Source organism: Notolepis coatsorum, assembly GCF_963971535.1.
Source record: "Notolepis coatsorum genome assembly, chromosome: 15".
Lineage (NCBI taxonomy): Eukaryota > Metazoa > Chordata > Actinopteri > Aulopiformes > Paralepididae > Notolepis > Notolepis coatsorum.
Genome location: NC_140179.1, coordinates 77,131,740 through 77,152,362, shown reverse-complemented (window position 1 = coordinate 77,152,362; position 20,623 = coordinate 77,131,740). Strand labels below are relative to the sequence as shown.

The following is a 20,623-nucleotide window of genomic DNA, read 5'->3' as shown; positions in this document are numbered from 1 at the left end:
CTGTCCATCAGAGTGCAGTCCCTGGTAGGGATGTTGGGAGCGCAGAGAGAGAAGGGGAGGCATGAACTTTACGCCAACTCAAATGTGGAAAGGATCTTGGAGAAGCTGCCGCCCGCTCGACAGGAGCGTTTTAGGCGGCAGAGAGACCACCGAGACCCGAATGGCCCCGAACCGAACCTCCTCGATCTAGCAGACTTCCTGGCGAGAGAAGTCAGCAGCCTACGGCTAGATACATTCGGACGGAGCACCCCTGGCTCCAGAGAAGGAACCAGACGACTAAATGATGGAAGAAGATCGGTGACTGTGATGCACCAATCGGAGTCAGTACCGAGCAGCAGGAGCCACAGTACCCCCTCCAGAACGGAGAAGTGGAAGATAGTGTGCCCCTATTGTGAGAAAGAACACTGGCTAGCGCAATGTGACTCCTTCCCCAAGCTGAACGCGGAGGAAGCAAGTCAATGGATAAAGTCCAACAAGCGCTGTTTTCGCTGTGCGCGCTCACACATGGCAGCCGAATGCCGCTTAAAGAAAAGGTGCACCAAGTGCGATGGAGCCCATCTGGACATACTTCACGACAGTAACAGACGGCGCCCTTCACCCGCACCATCCAGCAGCAAAGCGAGCGTCATGTACATCGATCCCGCCAGCAGCAGTGGAGCCCGAGTACTCCTAAAAGTAGTGCGTGTGACACTAAGCTACCAGAATAAAGTCCTGGACACTTACGCCGTCCTCGATGACGGGTCAGAGAAGACCCTTCTGCTCGCCTCCGCTGCGGCCCAGCTAGGGCTGCGGGGAAGCGAAACCCAAATGACAATTCGGACAATAAGACGAGATTTGAAGACGATAAAGGGCGAGAATGTCTCATTCTCTATCGCAGCAAGCGGCCAGCCTGAGCGACGGTACCAGATTACAGACGCTTTCACCAGCCAAGAAATAGGACTGTCGCGGTACACATACCCCGTCGCCAAGCTGATGGAGAAATATGCACATCTGCGCAAGTTACCGATCCCGCTCATAGACAATGCTATGCCGACTCTGTTGATAGGCTCCGACCATGCAGACCTCATTGTCCCGATAGACCGGGTTCATACCGGACCCCGAGGCTGTCCTGCAGCAGTCGAGACCCGTTTGGGATGGACTCTCCAAGGCCCGCTCGCCAAATCTCTCAACCGAAGTACAGCCACTAGATGTCTCCACTCCCGAGTCACAGAGGGAGAAACCGCACTCCTGCAACACGTAGAGCGGTTATGGACCTTGGAACAAATGCCCTTTAAGAACGGAAAGAAAGACATTCGCTCTAAAGATGACATTTACGCCATTCACCTCCTCGAGACAGGGACCAAGAGAGTCCCGGTCAACGGCGTGTTGAGATACGCCACGCCACTCCTGCGGCGAGAAGGAATGCCTACTTTCCACGCCAAGACAGACGCCACAGAACGGTACCTGCTGAACACGGAGCGGCGCTTAGCCAAGAACCCCGCCCAAGAGAGTGTATACCGCGCTGAGATTGAGAAGCTCATCACAGCGGGACACGTCACAAAGATGGACATTAAAGAGGCTGACCAGACCACTGAATCGTGGTACGTGCCTCACCACAAGGTCCATCACAACGGTAAAGACCGCATAGTATTTAACTGCAGCTACCAGATCGGATCCCAAAATCTGAATAAAGAGTTACTGCCCGGTCCCACACTCGGCCCCTCCCTACTCGGCGTTCTACTCCGCTTCCGCCAGGAAAAGGTGGCCATCAGCGGGGACATTAAAGGAATGTTCCTGCAGGTGAGATTAGTAGAGGAGGACAAGCCCCTGTTACGGTTCCTATGGAGAGAGAAGCCAGGAGATGAGCACCCAGCCATCTACCAATGGGAAGTCCTCCCCTTCGGAACGACGTGCAGCCCCTGCTGTGCTACATTTGCACTACAGAAACATGTAGCAGAGGACCCAGCAGCGGACGAAGAGGTCCGACACAGCGTAAAGAACAGCTTCTACGTAGACAACTGTCTACAAAGCCTTTCAACCCAGGAAGAAGCCGAGGCTCTCCTGATTAAACTCCGCGCCTCATTGATCAAAGGCGGCTTTGATCTCAGGCAGTGGGCCAGCAGCGATCCGCAAGTACTGCGCAGCCTCTCCTCCGAGGACAAGGCAGCCAGCAGCGAGACCTGGATGGCTACAATCCCGGGAGAAGCCCAGGAGATGACCCTGGGATTGGTGTGGCGATTCAAAACAGATTCGCTTCACTACAGACACAAGCCCCTGACTACGGCGCAGGGAAGGCCGGCGGCGGCGCCGACCACCAGACGGAGTGTGTACACAACACTCGCCCGACAATATGACCCGCTAGGATGTATTCTACCGTACACCACCGGGGCAAAAATTATTGTACGAGCATTGTGGGACAAGGACCAGGGCTGGGACGACCCCATTCCCGCACACCTTGCATCCACCTGGAGAGAGTGGGAGATGGAGCTCCACTCACTCCCAGGCGTTAATATGCGCCGAAGCTACTTCCCACCCACGGTGAGGCCAGAGACATGTAAAATGGACTTACACGTCTTCAGTGACGCCTCAGAGGTCGCATACGGATCAGTAGCCTACTTGCGGGCCCAAGAAAGGGGGGGAGAGATCTACACAGCATTTGTCCTCGCCCGCTCGAGAATAGCCCCACGCAAGCAACAATCTATCCCACGTCTAGAGCTCTGCGCAGCCCTAGCCGGAGCGCACCTAGCCACGCTCATCCAACGTGAGCTCACCATACCGGTGTCTAGAACAATCCTGTGGTCAGATTCCACGACAGTACTCGCCTGGATCAAATCGGACTCATGCAAGTACAAAGTCTTCGTGGGAGTCAGAGTCACCGAGATTCAAGACTTAACCGAAGAGTTAACCGGAGAAACAGAGTGGCGCTACGTTGATACAAAACAGAACCCAGCTGACGTCATCACCCGGGGGATGCCCCTGGATGACCTCACCCGTCGCAATGTCTACAGTGACGGCCCAGCATTCCTAAAGCTCCCGGAAGGAGAGTGGCCCACGCCTATCCCGAGGGAAGCCAGTCAGGAGGAGGCTGAGAATAAGAAGCCTGTGTTCTGTGGATTGAGCACCGTTATCTCCGCAGACCCCAACACACTCCTGATGGGGCGGCTAGATCCCGCGTTACCCCAGACAATGTACCGGCCTGAAGAAGCGAACGGCCGACGAATGTGGAGGTACAGTCAAGTATTAGCCGACAAGTTTTGGAGCAGTTTCCTACTGCACTACCTACCGTCTCTACAGACCCGCCAGAAGTGGGTAAAGGAGAGAGACAATTTGACAGAAGGAACAGTCGTCATGATTATTGATCAATCACTGCCCAGAGCTATGTGGCCGGCCGGCCGCGTAAGCAAAGCGATCACCGGTGCCGACGGCAAGGTCCGAGCAGCTGAAGTGCTCGTCCAGGGTCGCACTTACACCCGTCCCGTGGCGAGGCTCATAGAACTGCCCCGACTCCCAGACACAATCGATGATGACCATGACCCTATAACCCTATGACTTTGTGAAGTTGACTGACCCCTACAGCAAACCCTTATGTGTAAATAGACAACGCGATTAATCTGTCTCTGTTTAACTGATTAGGTCTGGGACCAATCAGGGGGTGGCTGTTGTGAAGGGCCAGATTAAACCGAATATATATATTTATTATATATGCCAGGCTGCCATACCCCTCAGACCCAGTTCAAACGTACCGCTCAACATGTACGAACAAGTCCTAGTTCCGCGTAGGAATCTGGCTACCGCACCACTAATGGGACTATTTGTTCATAGTGCGTATATATACTGCGCTACTAAAGTAGGACTTTCTTTTCAGTCCAGTTTCTTACCCTCCAATAGAGTCACAGACGTAAAGCCTCCCCGCGACGCCACGTGTGGGAGTAAGGCCAAGTTCGGCTTACCATCGGTATTGAGACATCGTGTATATTAATATTTGAATAGTCATATTTGGCACTATATCGTCAAGTTGGACGTAGTCTATTAAGCTAATAATAGTCTGTTAATATATAGTGCTTCGTGCGGTGAGAATACTACCGTAGTCAGTACCTCATCGTTTCGGGCAGAGAACTGGCTGCTTATCCAGGGTGGTTGACCCCACGTGAAGCTGCACCCGAGGAGCCCCAGAGCCGACGAGCGAGTGGACCTGTATACCGGATTATTCTACCGACGACAGCCCGCCTTCCCCGGCACGGATTATGCTTTGTATACGTTGATTATTCCATGGATAAAGACCCCCGACACTGCCGTGTGTTGGAACCCCCCCCCCTGGAGAGGACGCAAGGTGAGGAGACGCTCTGCAAGACGAGGTCGCTTCACGTCTCTCCTCCGTGGACCGGAGGACGCCGGCCCACAAAGAGTCCACCTGCTTTCATCTGTGGTCCAAGGATCGCCGGCGCATTGAACGGCACTACAGTGGGTTCACCTGGGATACCCTTGGCCGGATGAGGCAGCCGGATTCTACCCCCCCCCCCCTTCCTACTCCTGTCGGCTTACAAGCGACCGGATTAACCCCCCCTAGTGTATCCAGTCTATAATCATTAAAGTATCATTGCTGTTATTCCTTAAACTATTCCAGGTCGTATATGTACCACCTGCGCCTTCAGAGATTGGACATTCTCTATTGATATACCGACGAATACTCTTGCCATAAAAGTGCATACTAATTCCCATTCATAAATGTGATTGATTTGATTAAGTGCTTGCTCTACACACCATCGCTGTGTAGAAATAAAGACCTATTTCTAATTCGTACATTTGTGTTGGATCCGTTTCATCTACGTGACAGTGTTCATCATAATATATTTATGCCGAGTACTGGGTGGCCGAATATTAAGTACAAAGGTAGTGGTAGTAAGTATCATATCTAGTAATACAGTCAGGGAATTGTACCCCTCAGTTACAGTAGTGATTCACATAATTAAGGACAGTACACACCCCCAGCACAGACTCTTCAACCTCCTGCCGTCAGGCACGCGATACAGGAGTTTGAAAGCCAGAAAGCCAAATAAAAATCCATCGGTTGGTTGTCATTTTATAGCGCCGTGAATATAAGGTTTATCGCAGTTTTCGCCTTTTTTCTGGGGAGCTAGATATGAGGTTAAAGGCTAGTCACGTTATATCAAACGCCATTCATGCTGTATATATACGAATGAAATAAAACAAACTGCGTAGCATCCGGACAGAGCATCTATGGATGAAATGGGGGCGGCGGGGGACGCCGATTACTATTATTGATTAGCAATACAGTGTGCGTTCAAGTAGCCATTTTCACTGTACGAAAGTTTTTTTTAACTGCTGCTGTGACCCACTGTCACCTCCATTTATATTTATATTGTAAACACTGATCGGAACGTGCAATGTTACTCACTGTGCCTTGTAGGGGTGTAAAGGTACACATATCTGTACCGAACCGTTTCAGTGTGTACCGTACCATACCGAACGGCTGTGTACCGAACGAATACAACGGTATGTTAACCAGTAACCACTAACGACCGCCCACCGGGGGCTGTTTTTTTCACAATCTGATATAATTATAATTATTTTCTTTTTTTTTTACAAGTCGTTTATTAATTTCAATATAGAATATTCGTTGACAGCCCTACAAGTACAATTAGTTACTGCACACAACATCACCCCTGAGTGGAACATGGAAAGCCAAACTTTCCCCCACTGTACCGAAAACCTGTACCGAACCGTGACTTCAAAACCAAGGTACGACGTACCGAACCGTGGTTTTTGTGTACCGTTACACCCCTAGTGCCTTGTATATTATATTTATCTATTTGTACCTTATTTTCTAGCACTCGCTTGTATTTAAATATGTTTTAGTTAAGTATTGTGTGATTTTGTGTGAAGGGTGGACTAGCAAAGTAAGATTTTCATTGTATGGCAAAATGTGCACATGACAATAAACAATCTTGAATCTTAAAGTACAAATCCCCAAAAACAGTACTTAAATATTGTAACAAAGTACAATTACTCAAGTACTTTACACCCCTGCACATAACATGAAAATGTCTGCTGTGAATATTTTCTATTTATCATAATAGTATTATACATAATATGCATATATATATATAGTATATCTCAGATATGCATATACTATATATTCATTATTTTATTCTTCAACACATTCTTCACACATGACCATTTATTCCAACCGTGGGAATCCTAACGTTTCTACTTTCATTTTCTTGTAAAAAGGGAAGCGTGGCCAATATCTTTGGAACCGCTGCCTGCTGTGTTTTCTCCCTTGTGACTAAAACTGTAATTTGTAAACTTGGGAGAAACCAATGTTGCATATGCATCAAATTCCCCAGGGGCATTCCCCAACATTTTTCATTTCTGCTTAAGTAGCTATACCTGTAAATGCACTGATTGCCGTCATCAGACCAAAAATGCAGCTCTCTGGGGGATTGGCACCTGTATCACTTCAAACAGACATTTTAAATCAGATTATCAGTGATAATAACATGGTCCGAAAAGAAATCTTCACAAAAATAAAGACACAATTAAATAAAGAGTGGTTATGACTTGTTGTCTGATCTGCATTTGTATGACATCAGAAGAACACACTTTGAAACATTGTCACCTTGCTCTAACACTTTTCTCATTGATAATAGACATGCATGCTACAGTAGGTAGCCTAAACACTAATGCCAGTGACCAAGGCACTGGCATTAGAGGACTTTGGCCCCAGGCTGTGGCTGCCCACTGCTCCTAGTTAGGATGGGTTATTAAAGGCAGAGGACAACTTTCAGGTATATAAAAATGTAGACTTGACTTAATAAAGATATTCTATTCTATTGGCTTAAAGTTAACATCTAATTTCCTAAATGGATCCGCAGACCAAATCAATTCAAAGCAAGGGTAGTAGACGTAATGTAAATATTATTTAGTACAATGTGAAGGGCATATGAGGACACACACAGAGAGACCATAGCGCTGTGGACGCAGCTGAAACCTGGGGACCAGCCAACAAAACAAAACACAGGAAACCGAAAGTACCTTCCCCCCGCAACTGTACTGCGGTCAAGTGAGCCGTCTTTTGCTTTTGCGTGGTCAAGTGAGCCGCTCTTGTTTTTCGAGTGCGCGATTAGTTCCAGGTTTACGGTAATGCATTAAAACAAGCCTGGGACGCTGTTGTAATGAACCGACGTGACTTTTGAACACAGTCTCACAAGTAGATCTTACAGAAATACTTAATAAGACATTGAATGCGCATCGAATCAATAGGACGTTTAGTCTAATCAATAGGACGTTTCGTATGTGCAGTATTATTGAACATCGAATCAATAGGACGCGCAGTATATTCGATCACTAAACTAAAGCTACAGACAATTCCACAGAGGAACACTTCCGGTGAGGATTTCAAAGTAAAGGATGGCATGTGGTTCATTTCTATTATTTCATAAGTAGTTTATTACACTGCCATGTTTGTACTTAATACTTCTCAAGACTACTTGCACAAATAATATTAACTACTTTTACTGTGTACTTTGAGTAATTTGAGTTTCAAAGTCCTTTTTATAGAACAATGAGTATTTTCGACTAACTTTGATGTGGGATAAAAAAAGATTTTCCCATAAGCACTTTATGAAACTGCCATGGTTGTACTTAGTACCTCTTAGACTACCTGTACAAATTATATGAAATATTTTTACTGTGTACTTTTTGAGTAATTTCAGTTTCAAAGTCCCCAGAATCAGCATTTTCGACTAACTTTGATGTGGGATAAAAAAAGATTTTCCCATAAGCACCTTATGAAACTGCCATGGTTGTACTTAGTACCTCTTAGACTACGTGTACAAATTATATGAAATATTTTTACTGTGTACTTTTTGAGTAATTTGAGTTTCAAAGTCCCCAGAATCAGCATTTTCGACTAACTTTGATGTGGGATAAAAAAAGATTTTCCCATAAGCACCTTATGAAACTGCCATGGTTGTACTTAGTACCTCTTAGACTACCTGTACAAATTATATGAAATATTTTTACTGTGTACTTTTTGAGTAATTTGAGTTTCAAAGTCCCCAGAATCAGCATTTTCGACTAACTTTGATGTGGGATAAAAAAAGATTTTCCCATAAGCACTTTATGAAACTGCCATGGTTGTACTTAGTACCTCTTAGACTACCTGTACAAATTATATGAAATATTTTTACTGTGTACTTTTTGAGTAATTTGAGTTTCAAAGTCCCCAGAATCAGCATTTTCGACTAACTTTGATGTGGGATAAAAAAAGATTTTCCCATAAGCACCTTATGAAACTGCCATGGTTGTACTTAGTACCTCTTAGACTACCTGTACAAATTATATGAAATATTTTTACTGTGTACTTTTTGAGTAATTTGAGTTTCAAAGTTCCCAGAATCAGCATTTTCTACTAACTTTGATGTGGGATAAAAAAAGATTTTCCCATAAGCACCTTATGAAACTGCCATGGTTGTACTTAGTACCTCTTAGACTACTTGTACAAATTATATGAAATATTTTTACTGTGTACTTTTTGAGTAATTTCAGTTTTAAAGTCCTCAGAATCAGCATTTTCGACTAACTTTGATGTGGGATAAAAAAAGATTTTCCCATAAGCACTTGATGAAACTGCCATGGTTGTACTTAGTACCTCTTAGACTACCTGTACAAATTATATGAAATATTTTTACTGTGTACTTTTTGAGTAATTTCAGTTTCAAAGTCCCCAGAATCAGCATTTTCGACTAACTTTGATGTGGGATAAAAAAAGATTTTCCCATAAGCACTTTATGAAACTGCCATGGTTGTACTTAGTACCTCTTAGACTACCTGTACAAATTATATGAAATATTTTTACTGTGTACTTTTTGAGTAATTTGAGTTTCAAAGTCCCCAGAATCAGCATTTTCGACTAACTTTGATGTGGGATAAAAAAAGATTTTCCCATAAGCACTTTATGAAACTGCCATGGTTGTACTTAGTACCTCTTAGACTACCTGTACAAATTATATGAAATATTTTTACTGTGTACTTTTTGAGTAATTTGAGTTTCAAAGTCCCCAGAATCAGCATTTTCGACTAACTTTGATGTGGGATAAAAAAAGATTTTCCCATAAGCACCTTATGAAACTGCCATGGTTGTACTTAGTACCTCTTAGACTACGTGTACAAATTATATGAAATATTTTTACTGTGTACTTTTTGAGTAATTTGAGTTTCAAAGTCCCCAGAATCAGCATTTTCTACTAACTTTGATGTGGGATAAAAAAAGATTTTCCCATAAGCACCTTATGAAACTGCCATGGTTGTACTTAGTACCTCTTAGACTACTTGTACAAATTATATGAAATATTTTTACTGTGTACTTTTTGAGTAATTTCAGTTTTAAAGTCCTCAGAATCAGCATTTTCGACTAACTTTGATGTGGGATAAAAAAAGATTTTCCCATAAGCACTTGATGAAACTGCCATGGTTGTACTTAGTACCTCTTAGACTACCTGTACAAATTATATGAAATATTTTTACTGTGTACTTTTTGAGTAATTTCAGTTTCAAAGTCCCCAGAATCAGCATTTTCGACTAACTTTGATGTGGGATAAAAAAAGATTTTCCCATAAGCACCTTATGAAACTGCCATGGTTGTACTTAGTACCTCTTAGACTACGTGTACAAATTATATGAAATATTTTTACTGTGTACTTTTTGAGTAATTTGAGTTTCAAAGTCCCCAGAATCAGCATTTTCGACTAACTTTGATGTGGGATAAAAAAAGATTTTCCCATAAGCACCTTATGAAACTGCCATGGTTGTACTTAGTACCTCTTAGACTACCTGTACAAATTATATGAAATATTTTTACTGTGTACTTTTTGAGTAATTTGAGTTTCAAAGTCCTCAGAATCAGCATTTTCGACTAACTTTGATGTTGGATAAAAACAATTCTTCCCATAAGCACTTTATGAAACTGCCATGGTTGTACTTAGTACCTCTTAGACTACCTGTACAAATTATATGAAATTTTTTTACTGTGTACTTTTTGAGTAATTTCAGTTTCAAAGTCCCCAGAATCAGCATTTTCGACTAACTTTGATGTGGGATAAAAAAAGATTTTCCCATAAGCACTTTATGAAACTGCCATGGTTGTACTTAGTACCTCTTAGACTACCTGTACAAATTATATGAAATATTTTTACTGTGTACTTTTTGAGTAATTTCAGTTTCAAAGTCCCCAGAATCAGCATTTTCGACTAACTTTGATGTGGGATAAAAAAAGATTTTCCCATAAGCACCTTATGAAACTGCCATGGTTGTACTTAGTACCTCTTAGACTACTTGTACAAATTATATGAAATATTTTTACTGTGTACTTTTTGAGTAATTTCAGTTTTAAAGTCCTCAGAATCAGCATTTTCGACTAACTTTGATGTGGGATAAAAAAAGATTTTCCCATAAGCACTTGATGAAACTGCCATGGTTGTACTTAGTACCTCTTAGACTACCTGTACAAATTATATGAAATATTTTTACTGTGTACTTTTTGAGTAATTTCAGTTTCAAAGTCCCCAGAATCAGCATTTTCGACTAACTTTGATGTGGGATAAAAAAAGATTTTCCCATAAGCACTTTATGAAACTGCCATGGTTGTACTTAGTACCTCTTAGACTACCTGTACAAATTATATGAAATATTTTTACTGTGTACTTTTTGAGTAATTTGAGTTTCAAAGTCCCCAGAATCAGCATTTTCGACTAACTTTGATGTGGGATAAAAAAAGATTTTCCCATAAGCACCTTATGAAACTACCATGGTTGTACTTAGTACCTCTTAGACTACGTGTACAAATTATATGAAATATTTTTACTGTGTACTTTTTGAGTAATTTGAGTTTCAAAGTCCCCAGAATCAGCATTTTCGACTAACTTTGATGTGGGATAAAAAAAGATTTTCCCATAAGCACTTTATGAAACTGCCATGGTTGTACTTAGTACCTCTTAGACTACCTGTACAAATTATATGAAATATTTTTACTGTGTACTTTTTGAGTAATTTGAGTTTCAAAGTCCCCAGAATCAGCATTTTCGACTAACTTTGATGTGGGATAAAAAAAGATTTTCCCATAAGCACCTTATGAAACTGCCATGGTTGTACTTAGTACCTCTTAGACTACTTGTACAAATTATATGAAATATTTTTACTGTGTACTTTTTGAGTAATTTCAGTTTTAAAGTCCTCAGAATCAGCATTTTCGACTAACTTTGATGTGGGATAAAAAAAGATTTTCCCATAAGCACTTTATGAAACTGCCATGGTTGTACTTAGTACTTGGGTTTAGATTTTTCCTTTTTCCTTTTAATTAACATTTCTATTTCGAGGTCGATTCCATGCCGTATGAGTAAAATTTTAACATTTGGTTATTACTCTGGATATAAAATTAACATAGACAAAACAGAGGCACTGGCTATTGGGGGGAACATTTCTCAACAGGCCATATCCCTCTTCCCTTTTAAATGGCCAAGTACTGGTATTAAATATTTAGGCATACCATAACACACACATTTGACCAATTTGTATAAAGCCAAGTACACGAGGCTTATCAATAAGATCAGAGAGGACGTGGATAGATGGACTGTTCTGCCTCTTTCCTTGATAGGGAGGGTGGAAATAATCAGAATGAACATACTCCCTAGACTACTGTATCCGTTTCTAATGCTGGCCATCCCAATTGGTAACCACACTTTTACTAAATTTACTAAATCAATTACTCTCACGTTTAATATGGCAGGGGAAATTACCTAGTGCGTTTTAAAACATTACAGCTGGCCAAGCATGGTCGAGATTTACGATACAAATATGGAGAGCGGTCCAGAAAGAGTTCAGTTTGCCTTTAACATCGGGCCTGACCTCAATTGGTTTCATTGGGGACTTTACACCATCAACTCTGGATGCAGGATTCAGTGGATGGAGGACAAAGGGTCTGAAATTTGTTTACCAATTTATTCACTCCGGCCAGCTTAAATCCTTCCAACAACTCAGAGTGGAGTTTAGCCTTCCTAGTACTGACTTTTTCAGATGTCTCCAATTAAGGCATTTTTTTGAAAACCAGGAAGATTGGGACAAAAAATTCGACACCCTTCTCCAATAGAACGCTTTATAGCTAATATACAAATTGATGCTTCAAAACAAAAAATTCGTTCTAAATTATATCAAAACCTAATATCAATGAACCCCAACGACTCGCTATACATTAAGTTGAAGTGGGAGGCTGAGCTCCAACAGGAGATCTCACAAGAAGAGGAGTGGTTCGATGTTTGTACTGAATTACATAAGGTGACTAATTCTAACTCCTGGAGAGAATATATATAGAAGGTCATTAGTATGTTTTTCAAGACCCCCTTATTGACTGCTAAAGCAGGTACAACTCCCACAAGCCAATGCTGGAGGGGATGTGGTGAACAAATTAACCATACATTTTCTGGACATGCCCAAAATTATGTCACTTCTGGGTACGGTGACCAGGTGTCCCCCTTTTGGTTGTACTGTTTCCACCATTTGAGACCGCGTCCCACGTATTGAGAGGATGTCCCTCTTTTCGAAGCAAAAATCGAACACAAGACATTCCTGTCAAGTGATAAAGTTTGAATATTTAAAACAGATGTTAGGTGGTAACAAGCCGGCTGCCAGTGCCAAGATGAATGTGGAGAGATATAATTCTGTATTTAATTTGTATTTATTTTGATTTAACCTTAATCTATTCGGTGAAGACGAGTTATTCTAATACAAAAATTTACATTATCTATCTGTCCCACTTTGTCCCACCAAAATCTTACTGTTGTCCTGCTTTTGGACTTTTTGCATTCAGGGATGTAAAAAAAAGTATTCGACATGGACATCCCACAAGATTTCAAAACTGCCATCCTCGGAGTCATAACGGAGGGCATTGAGGGAAGGAAAAGTGTGTATCTTCTTCAAATACTGTTAACTGCTGCCAAGAAAATTATCACACAGTCCCCCAACACATAACCAATGGCTAAACAAAGTTAAAGAAATTCAGGACATGGAGAGGATGACTCATCTGATCAGGTTGCAAGGTGAACAGTTCGATATAAAGTGGGCTTGTATAGAGCGTATAGGGCTATAAAGGCACTGCATTATATTTATTTTCATCTTATTTCCCATTTGATTGTCATTTTCTTTTAAAAATGTGTTTGATTTATCTCACCAGTAATACTTACCAATGTACAGTTTTGCTTGTAGTGTTCCCCACCCACCTCGCCTAACCAAACCCCCCCCCCCCCCCCCCCCCCCCCCCCCACGACTCCACCCCACCTACCCAACCTCCTCCAATGTACGTCTTTTTTACGTCAAATGTATATACTCTCTTTTCTGGACTCAACAGTACTGTATTTTTTTATCTGCAAATTCTGGTGTACCTGTTTTTCTTTTTCTTTTTATGTTTCCCCCACGCCCCTTCCCCAAGCATAGCAGTCTCGGTACAGACATGATGTTAAACGTGTTGTAAAGTATATCTGCATATCTGTACTGTCTTGATTTTGTGCTGAATAAAAAAATATGATGAACATTTCTATTTCACAATGACATTGCAATTCTAAATGATTGAATCAATACAATAGTTTTAGCAAAAAGTCATGAACATGTAGTTGTGGAATGACTGTTTTTGATTATCTAGCACAAATGAACAGGGTTGGTTCATTATACTTTTAGACTGCATTGTCAAAATTTCACGAAACACAGTGAAAATTATTTTTGGATGTATTGCAAGAAGATATTTAAACTTTTACCTTTAAAACAGTATAACTGTAGTAGCACGTGCCAATATTAGAGTTTTTATAGTTTGTTTTTTAACTTTTGTTTTGGCTTTTGATGTTCAACTTACCTAGGTTGCTTTGATGTTGCAATAAAAACACACATACAAGCATCTTTGAAATTAGCATGATGTATTTGAAATACAAAATTACTATTTACACATATAATATCAATAAACGTAGATACTTATAACATATATTTGAAAATAAAATGAATATGAACACCTTTAACTATATATATACATTCTACTAAAAGTAAGTAGTCATGCCAATAATAAAAATATGAATATCCAACTAAACTACATAGATAAGCATAGGAGATGAGCAAATATTAAAAACAAAAAATGAAAGCTTATCAACTGAAACACTGTCATTCAGTGATTGTGTCTATGTATGACAAAAACAGGCAAACAGATTGTTAAGTGTAAGTACAGTATTAATGTTTGCATGTAACTGCACTTTAACTGTTCCACAGTAAGAGGGCGCTATAGCCGTAAGGAGACGCAGCTATTGTAACTGACGTCAGGTATCAGGTATAAGGGATTGTTCCCTGCCCCTCTGTCTCTCTCTCTCTCTAGCTCTCATGGAGAGCAGGTCTAGTGGCGCAAATGTACATATTAAATAAACCACGCCAGTTAAGGCTAAAGGAGAAAATATTAAAAACAAAAAATGAAAGCTTATCAACTGAAACAGTCATTCAGTGATTGTGTCTATGTATGACAAAAACAGGCAAACAGATTGTTAAGTGTAAGTACAGTATTAATGTTTGCATGTAACTGCACTTTAACTGTTCCACAGTAAGAGGGCGCTATAGGCGTAAGGAGACGCAGCTATTGTAACTGACGTCAGGTATCAGGTATAAGGGATTGTTCCCTGCCCCTCTGTCTCTCTCTCTCTCTAGCTCTCATGGAGAGCAGGTCTAGTGGCGCAAATGTACATATTAAATAAACCACGCCAGTTAAGGCTAAAGGAGAAAATATTAAAAACTCAAAAAGTACACAGTAAAAATATTTCATATAATTTGTACAAGTAGTCTAAGAGGTACTAAGTACAACCATGGCAGTTTCATAAGGTGCTTATGGGAAAATCTTTTTTTATCCCACATCAAAGTTAGTCGAAAATGCTGATTCTGGGGACTTTGAAACTGAAATTACTCAAAAAGTACACAGTAAAAATATTTCATATAATTTGTACAGGTAGTATAAGAGGTACTAAGTACAACCATGGCAGTTTCATAAGGTGCTTATGGGAAAATCTTTTTTTATCCCACATCAAAGTTAGTAGAAAATGCTGATTCTGGGGACTTTGAAACTCAAATTACTCAAAAAGTACACAGTAAAAATATTTCATATAATTTGTACACGTAGTCTAAGAGGTACTAAGTACAACCATGGCAGTTTCATAAGGTGCTTATGGGAAAATCTTTTTTTATCCCACATCAAAGTTAGTCGAAAATGCTGATTCTGGGGACTTTGAAACTGAAATTACTCAAAAAGTACACAGTAAAAATATTTCATATAATTTGTACAGGTAGTCTAAGAGGTACTAAGTACAACCATGGCAGTTTCATAAGGTGCTTATGGGAAAATCTTTTTTTATCCCACATCAAAGTTAGTCGAAAATGCTGATTCTGAGGACTTTAAAACTGAAATTACTCAAAAAGTACACAGTAAAAATATTTCATATAATTTGTACAAGTAGTCTAAGGGGTACTAAGTACAACCATGGCAGTTTCATAAAGTGCTTATGGGAAAATCTTTTTTTTATCCCACATCAAAGTTAGTCGAAAATACTCATTGTTCTATAAAAAGGACTTTGAAACTCAAATTACTCAAAGTACACAGTAAAAGTAGTTAATATTATTTGTGCAAGTAGTCTTGAGAAGTATTAAGTACAAACATGGCAGTGTAATAAACTACTTATGAAATAATAGAAATGAACCACATGCCATCCTTTACTTTGAAATCCTCACCGGAAGTGTTCCTCTGTGGAATTGTCTGTAGCTTTTGTTTAGTGGTCGAATATACTGCGCGTCCTATTGATTCGATGTTCAATAATACTGCACATACGAAACGTCCTATTGATTAGACTAAACGTCCTATTGATTCGATGCGCATTCAATGTCATATTAAGTATTTCTGTAAGATCTACTTGCGAGACTGTGTTCAAAAGTCACGTCGGTTCATTACAACAGCCTCCCAGGGTTGTTTGAATGCATTACCGTAAACCTGGAACTAATCGCGCACTCGAAAAACAAGAGCGGCTCACTTGACCACGCAAAAGCAAAAGACGGCTCACTTGACCGCAGTGCAACTGTGTCTGTGTTTTACTTTGACTCCGAGCAAATAAAGTTGAACGAAATAATAAATGTGTATAGGCTACTTACCTTATATATGGAAAGATTACATCGACATCGTGTTTAAAAACCGCAATTATATAGGCAACTATGAATGTGGCCGAGGACCAGACGACCAAAAATGATGGTAAAAAGCACGATCCTTGCATGAACCAAAACATTTCAGCGCAGAGGTTTCTTCACTCGCTGTCTGTGGAAGTTGGAACATGTGGAGATAATTGGCGGAATAATAATAATCCACTGACAACTGAAGACAAATACATACAATGTTGTCGATCACGTTGAGAACTGGAATCCAGGAACAAACGCTCTTTACTGTAATAGTGTTGTCGGTAGACACGTGGTTGTGTGTGGTCGGGAAGGGTTGTAAAGTCATGTAACCACCTCTTCCTCAAACTCAACTCATATATAGATCCATCTAGAGGTGGATTAGATTATTAGATTAAAATGTATTGTCATCATTATACAGCACAAGTATAATGCCACGAAGTACAACGGAACTAAATTTGGCATTCAACCAGAGTGCAAATGTAACAGTGACGTCACATACAATGTACAGGTGATAACTGGGTATAAAATATATAAATGAGTATAATGTAAACCTGAATAAATTACCAGAACAAAACAAACATTTTAGGCAATCAATAAATTGATCAACTTAAATATTTTCAGTTGGCTATGATTTACAGTTCTCAGTAAAGGAAACTCAAATTAAACCGATTAAACTGGGTATAAATATATAAATGAGTACTGGGTGTAGTGCTAATAATCAGATGTATGTACAGAGTTGTAATACCATACCAATATAGTGATACAGGTATAAAGACAGTATGGTCGTAGACGTAGTCATACTGGCCTGCAGTGTAACTTGTAAGAGAGTATGTCCTTGCATGCAACAACGCAAGGATGGCACCGTCGCCCAAGAGGAGAAAGCTACTTCTTCAAAGCAAACTAAGTTTTGCTACGCTGTCACCGGCGCCTCCTAGAGCACAATCGATGCAGGCATGACCATAATGGTTAGAGTTTTATTAAACGTGTTTGTTATATAATTTATGTAACCAGTGCATAAGAGTTTGATTTATATGAACGTTTTGTACCTGTAATTAAATTAGATTAAAAGTGATTGGTGATAGATAAAGGTGATAGATACATTAGCTAAAATTGTATATTGTATAGTAGTGTTTCTCAGGAACTTAGCATGTCTTTTTTGTATCATGCATATTGTAACTGAGGGGTACAATTCCCTGACTGTATTGATAAGTATGGTATCATTAAACCACTACCGCTTTATGTACTTTAATTACTGGCCATACAGTACACGATATCTAAGTATGATGAACACTTTCCCACATATGAAATCAGGTCCACACAAAGGTAATAGTCAAATATTTAATATATAGCAAAGGGTACATATAATAGTTACTTATTACATTTATGATTTGAATGCACTTGTAAGGCAAATGAGTATTCGTAGGCAAATCAACACTGAATGTCCAATCTCTGGTTACACAGGAAGCAAGTATACAACCTGGCTCTTAGGGAATTATAGCGATGGTCACTTAATGATTATAGCTGGATAATATACTGAAGGGGTCCCGCCGGTTGTAAGCCAGTAGGGGGGGTAGGAGAGCTGTCGGCTGTATCCCGTCTGGTCAACGATTTCTAGGGAGAGTCCAGGTACAGAACACAGTGCCCGTAGAACCTTGATCCGCAGATGAATACACTTGGGCTCTCTTGTAGACGATAGCTGTAGCTGTAGCTTTAGGTCCACAACGAAGAAGAAGCGAGGCGACCTCAGTCTGGTCTGAGCGCCGTCTCACCTTGGCTCCTCTCGGGGTAAATCCAACACTCACCGGTGTTGGCGATTATCCGCTCCACAAATCAAAGCACCAAAGCAAATAGATATTCCATGCCGTATAGGGCACAGCAGTCGTCGGGGTAGGTATTCCAATGTGCGGGTCCACTCGTCCTCACCTAGAACTCCTCGGATGAAAGCACCACGCGTGGTCTGCCCAACCTGGTTAAGACTCTAGATAACGCGAGGAAACGATGGGGGTGCTGCTCACTTTAGAACTCTAACCGAACGATGCACCATACATAATAGACTATTATTACTTAATAGAAATACGGTGCCAAACTCTGGCAATTCAGCTATTAATTCGCACAAGGTCTCACTGCTATTCTAAGGCCAAACAGGCCGTACTACACCGCACGCGGTATCGTGGGGTGAGGCTTCACGTCTTGTTACTTAGTTGGGTAGAAGGGTAAAGGACTAAGAGGAATTCTACATTTCTTGCGCCATATTTATATGCACGGTGGACAAGTAGTGCCGCTCTGCTTTCGGTAGCCGTATTCCTGCGCGGAGCTGAGGCTAGTAAGGGCATGTCTCGTCGGTACCTTTGAACTTGAACGCCAGGGGCTTGTCCCTGGCGCCTGGTCCTTTTGTCCAATAAGAGAATGAACTATTATGGGCTGTAGTAGAATAAAGGGATATTCCGTGTACAGTATATGTACAAGGAATATACAAGGGATATCAAACGATATACAAATACTATTAAATATATATCCATAAATAAATATATATATTCGGTTTAATCTGATCCTTCACAACAGCCGCCCCCTAATTAGTCCCACCTAATTAGCTGAGCAGAGACAGATTAACCGCACTGTCCACTACTCAATGTCCGCTGTAAGGGTCAGTCAACTCACAAGTCATAGGGTCATGGTCGTCATCAATAGTATCAGGGAGCCTTGGCAGTTCTATTAGCCTCGCCACGGGTCGGGTGTAGGTCCGTCCTTGGACGAGCACTTCAGCTGCTCGGACCTTTCCATCGGCACCGGTGATCACTTTGCTTACGCGGCCAGCCGGCCACATAGCTCTGGGTAGTGACTGGTCGATAATCATGACGACTGTTCCTTCTGTCAAATTGTCTCTCTCTTTCACCCACTTCTGGCGGGTCTGTAGAGACGGTAGGTAGTGGAGTAGGAAGCTGTTCCAAAACTTGTCAGCCAGTACTTGACTGTACCTCCACATTCTTCGGCCGTTCGCTTCTTCAGGCCTGTACATTGTCTGTGGTAGTGCGGGGTCCAGCCGCCCCATCAAGAGGGTGTTGGGGGTGACTGGGTCGACATCTGCTACATCACTTGAGACGTAACCGAGGGGCTTTGAGTTCAATACTCCCTCGATCTCCGTGAGGACTGTCATTAGGACTTCTTCCGCCACAGTCTGGGCCCCAAGCACGGCGTACAGGGCTGTCTTTATGGAACGTACTTCTCGTTCCCAGGTTCCACCGAAGTGAGGTGCGTTCGGGGGATTAAACTGGAAGTCAATCTGGGATGGAGCGAGGTGGGTCTTAAGTTCTGGGCCCATAGCTTGGAAGCTCTCTCTCAGCTCTCTTTCTCCGCCTTTGAAGTTTGTCCCGTGATCAGACAACAATGTAGACGGTTTTCCTTTCCGTGATGTGAATCTTCGGAAGGCCATAAGGAATGAGTCTGTGCTCATGGTTGGAAGGAGTTCGATATGTATCGCTCTGGTGGTCATGCATTTGAATACAATACCCCACCGCTTCTCGGTTCCTCTTCCTCTCTTTATGTACAGCGGGCCAAAACAGTCCATACCGGTGGAGTGGAAGGGCTTGTCGCCGAGTCGGAGGCGACAGGGAGGTAGGTCAGCCATCCGGGGTATACTGGGCTGCGCGCGCCACTTACGGCAGTCTAGACAGGTTCGCTGGAAGCGCCGCACTGCTTCTCTCCCTTGCAGTATCCAATAACGACGTCTGATCTCCGCGAAGACTCTCTCTGCCCCCTGCGTGGTGCACATCCTCGTCGTATTTCTTTATGATCAGCTCTGTGACCTTGTGTCGGCTGTTCAAGACTATCGGGTACTTAACGTCATCCGGTAGGTCTGGGGCTCTCCGCAGACGACCACCCACTCTGATGAGATTATGGGCGTCGCTCTCGGGGGCCAGGTGAAGCAGTCTGCTGTCTGATGGGACGGGCTTTGCTCCCTGTAGACAGGCTAGCTCATCGGGGAACGAGTCTCTCTGGGCTCGTTGTAGTAGAAGGAGTTCTGCTTCTTCGTAGTCAGCTGCTGAAATGTCAGTTGTGGGCTGAACCTCTGGGTGGTGCCACAGAAATGTCTTTAGCTGCGCACTCTCTAGGGTGAGGCAATCGTCTAGAACCGGGTCTGTGGGGACGAGTGTGTGTGTCAACCCACAGAACATAGGTTTCTTGTTCTCTGCCTCCTCTTTACTCGCCTCCCGTGGGGTGGGTGTAGGCCACTCTTCTTCGGGGAGCTTGAGGAACTCTGGCCCGTCACTGTAAAGGTTGGGACGGGTGAGGTCATCCAGGGACATTCCCCGGGTGATGACGTCAGCTGGGTTGTGTTTGGTGTCCACATACCGCCAGCTGGTTACTTCTGTTAACTCTTGAATCTCGGTGA

The 20,623-nt window shown here is 42.1% G+C and overlaps 1 protein-coding gene across 1 annotated transcript in view; it reads right to left on the bottom strand.

Annotated features, from left to right (window-relative positions):
* Positions 1-16,508, bottom strand: part of dram1 (DNA-damage regulated autophagy modulator 1) — a 36,290-nt gene extending 19,782 nt beyond the window's left edge. The window contains exons 1-2 of the mRNA XM_084331137.1: positions 16,213-16,508; positions 6,391-6,458 (exon numbers count right to left, since the gene is read on the bottom strand). Of these exons, the coding sequence (XP_084187263.1) occupies positions 6,391-6,458; positions 16,213-16,343 (199 nt within the window). The 5' untranslated portion in view covers positions 16,344-16,508. The remainder of the gene's footprint in view (positions 1-6,390; positions 6,459-16,212) is intronic.
* Positions 16,509-20,623: the final 4,115 nt, after the last annotated feature.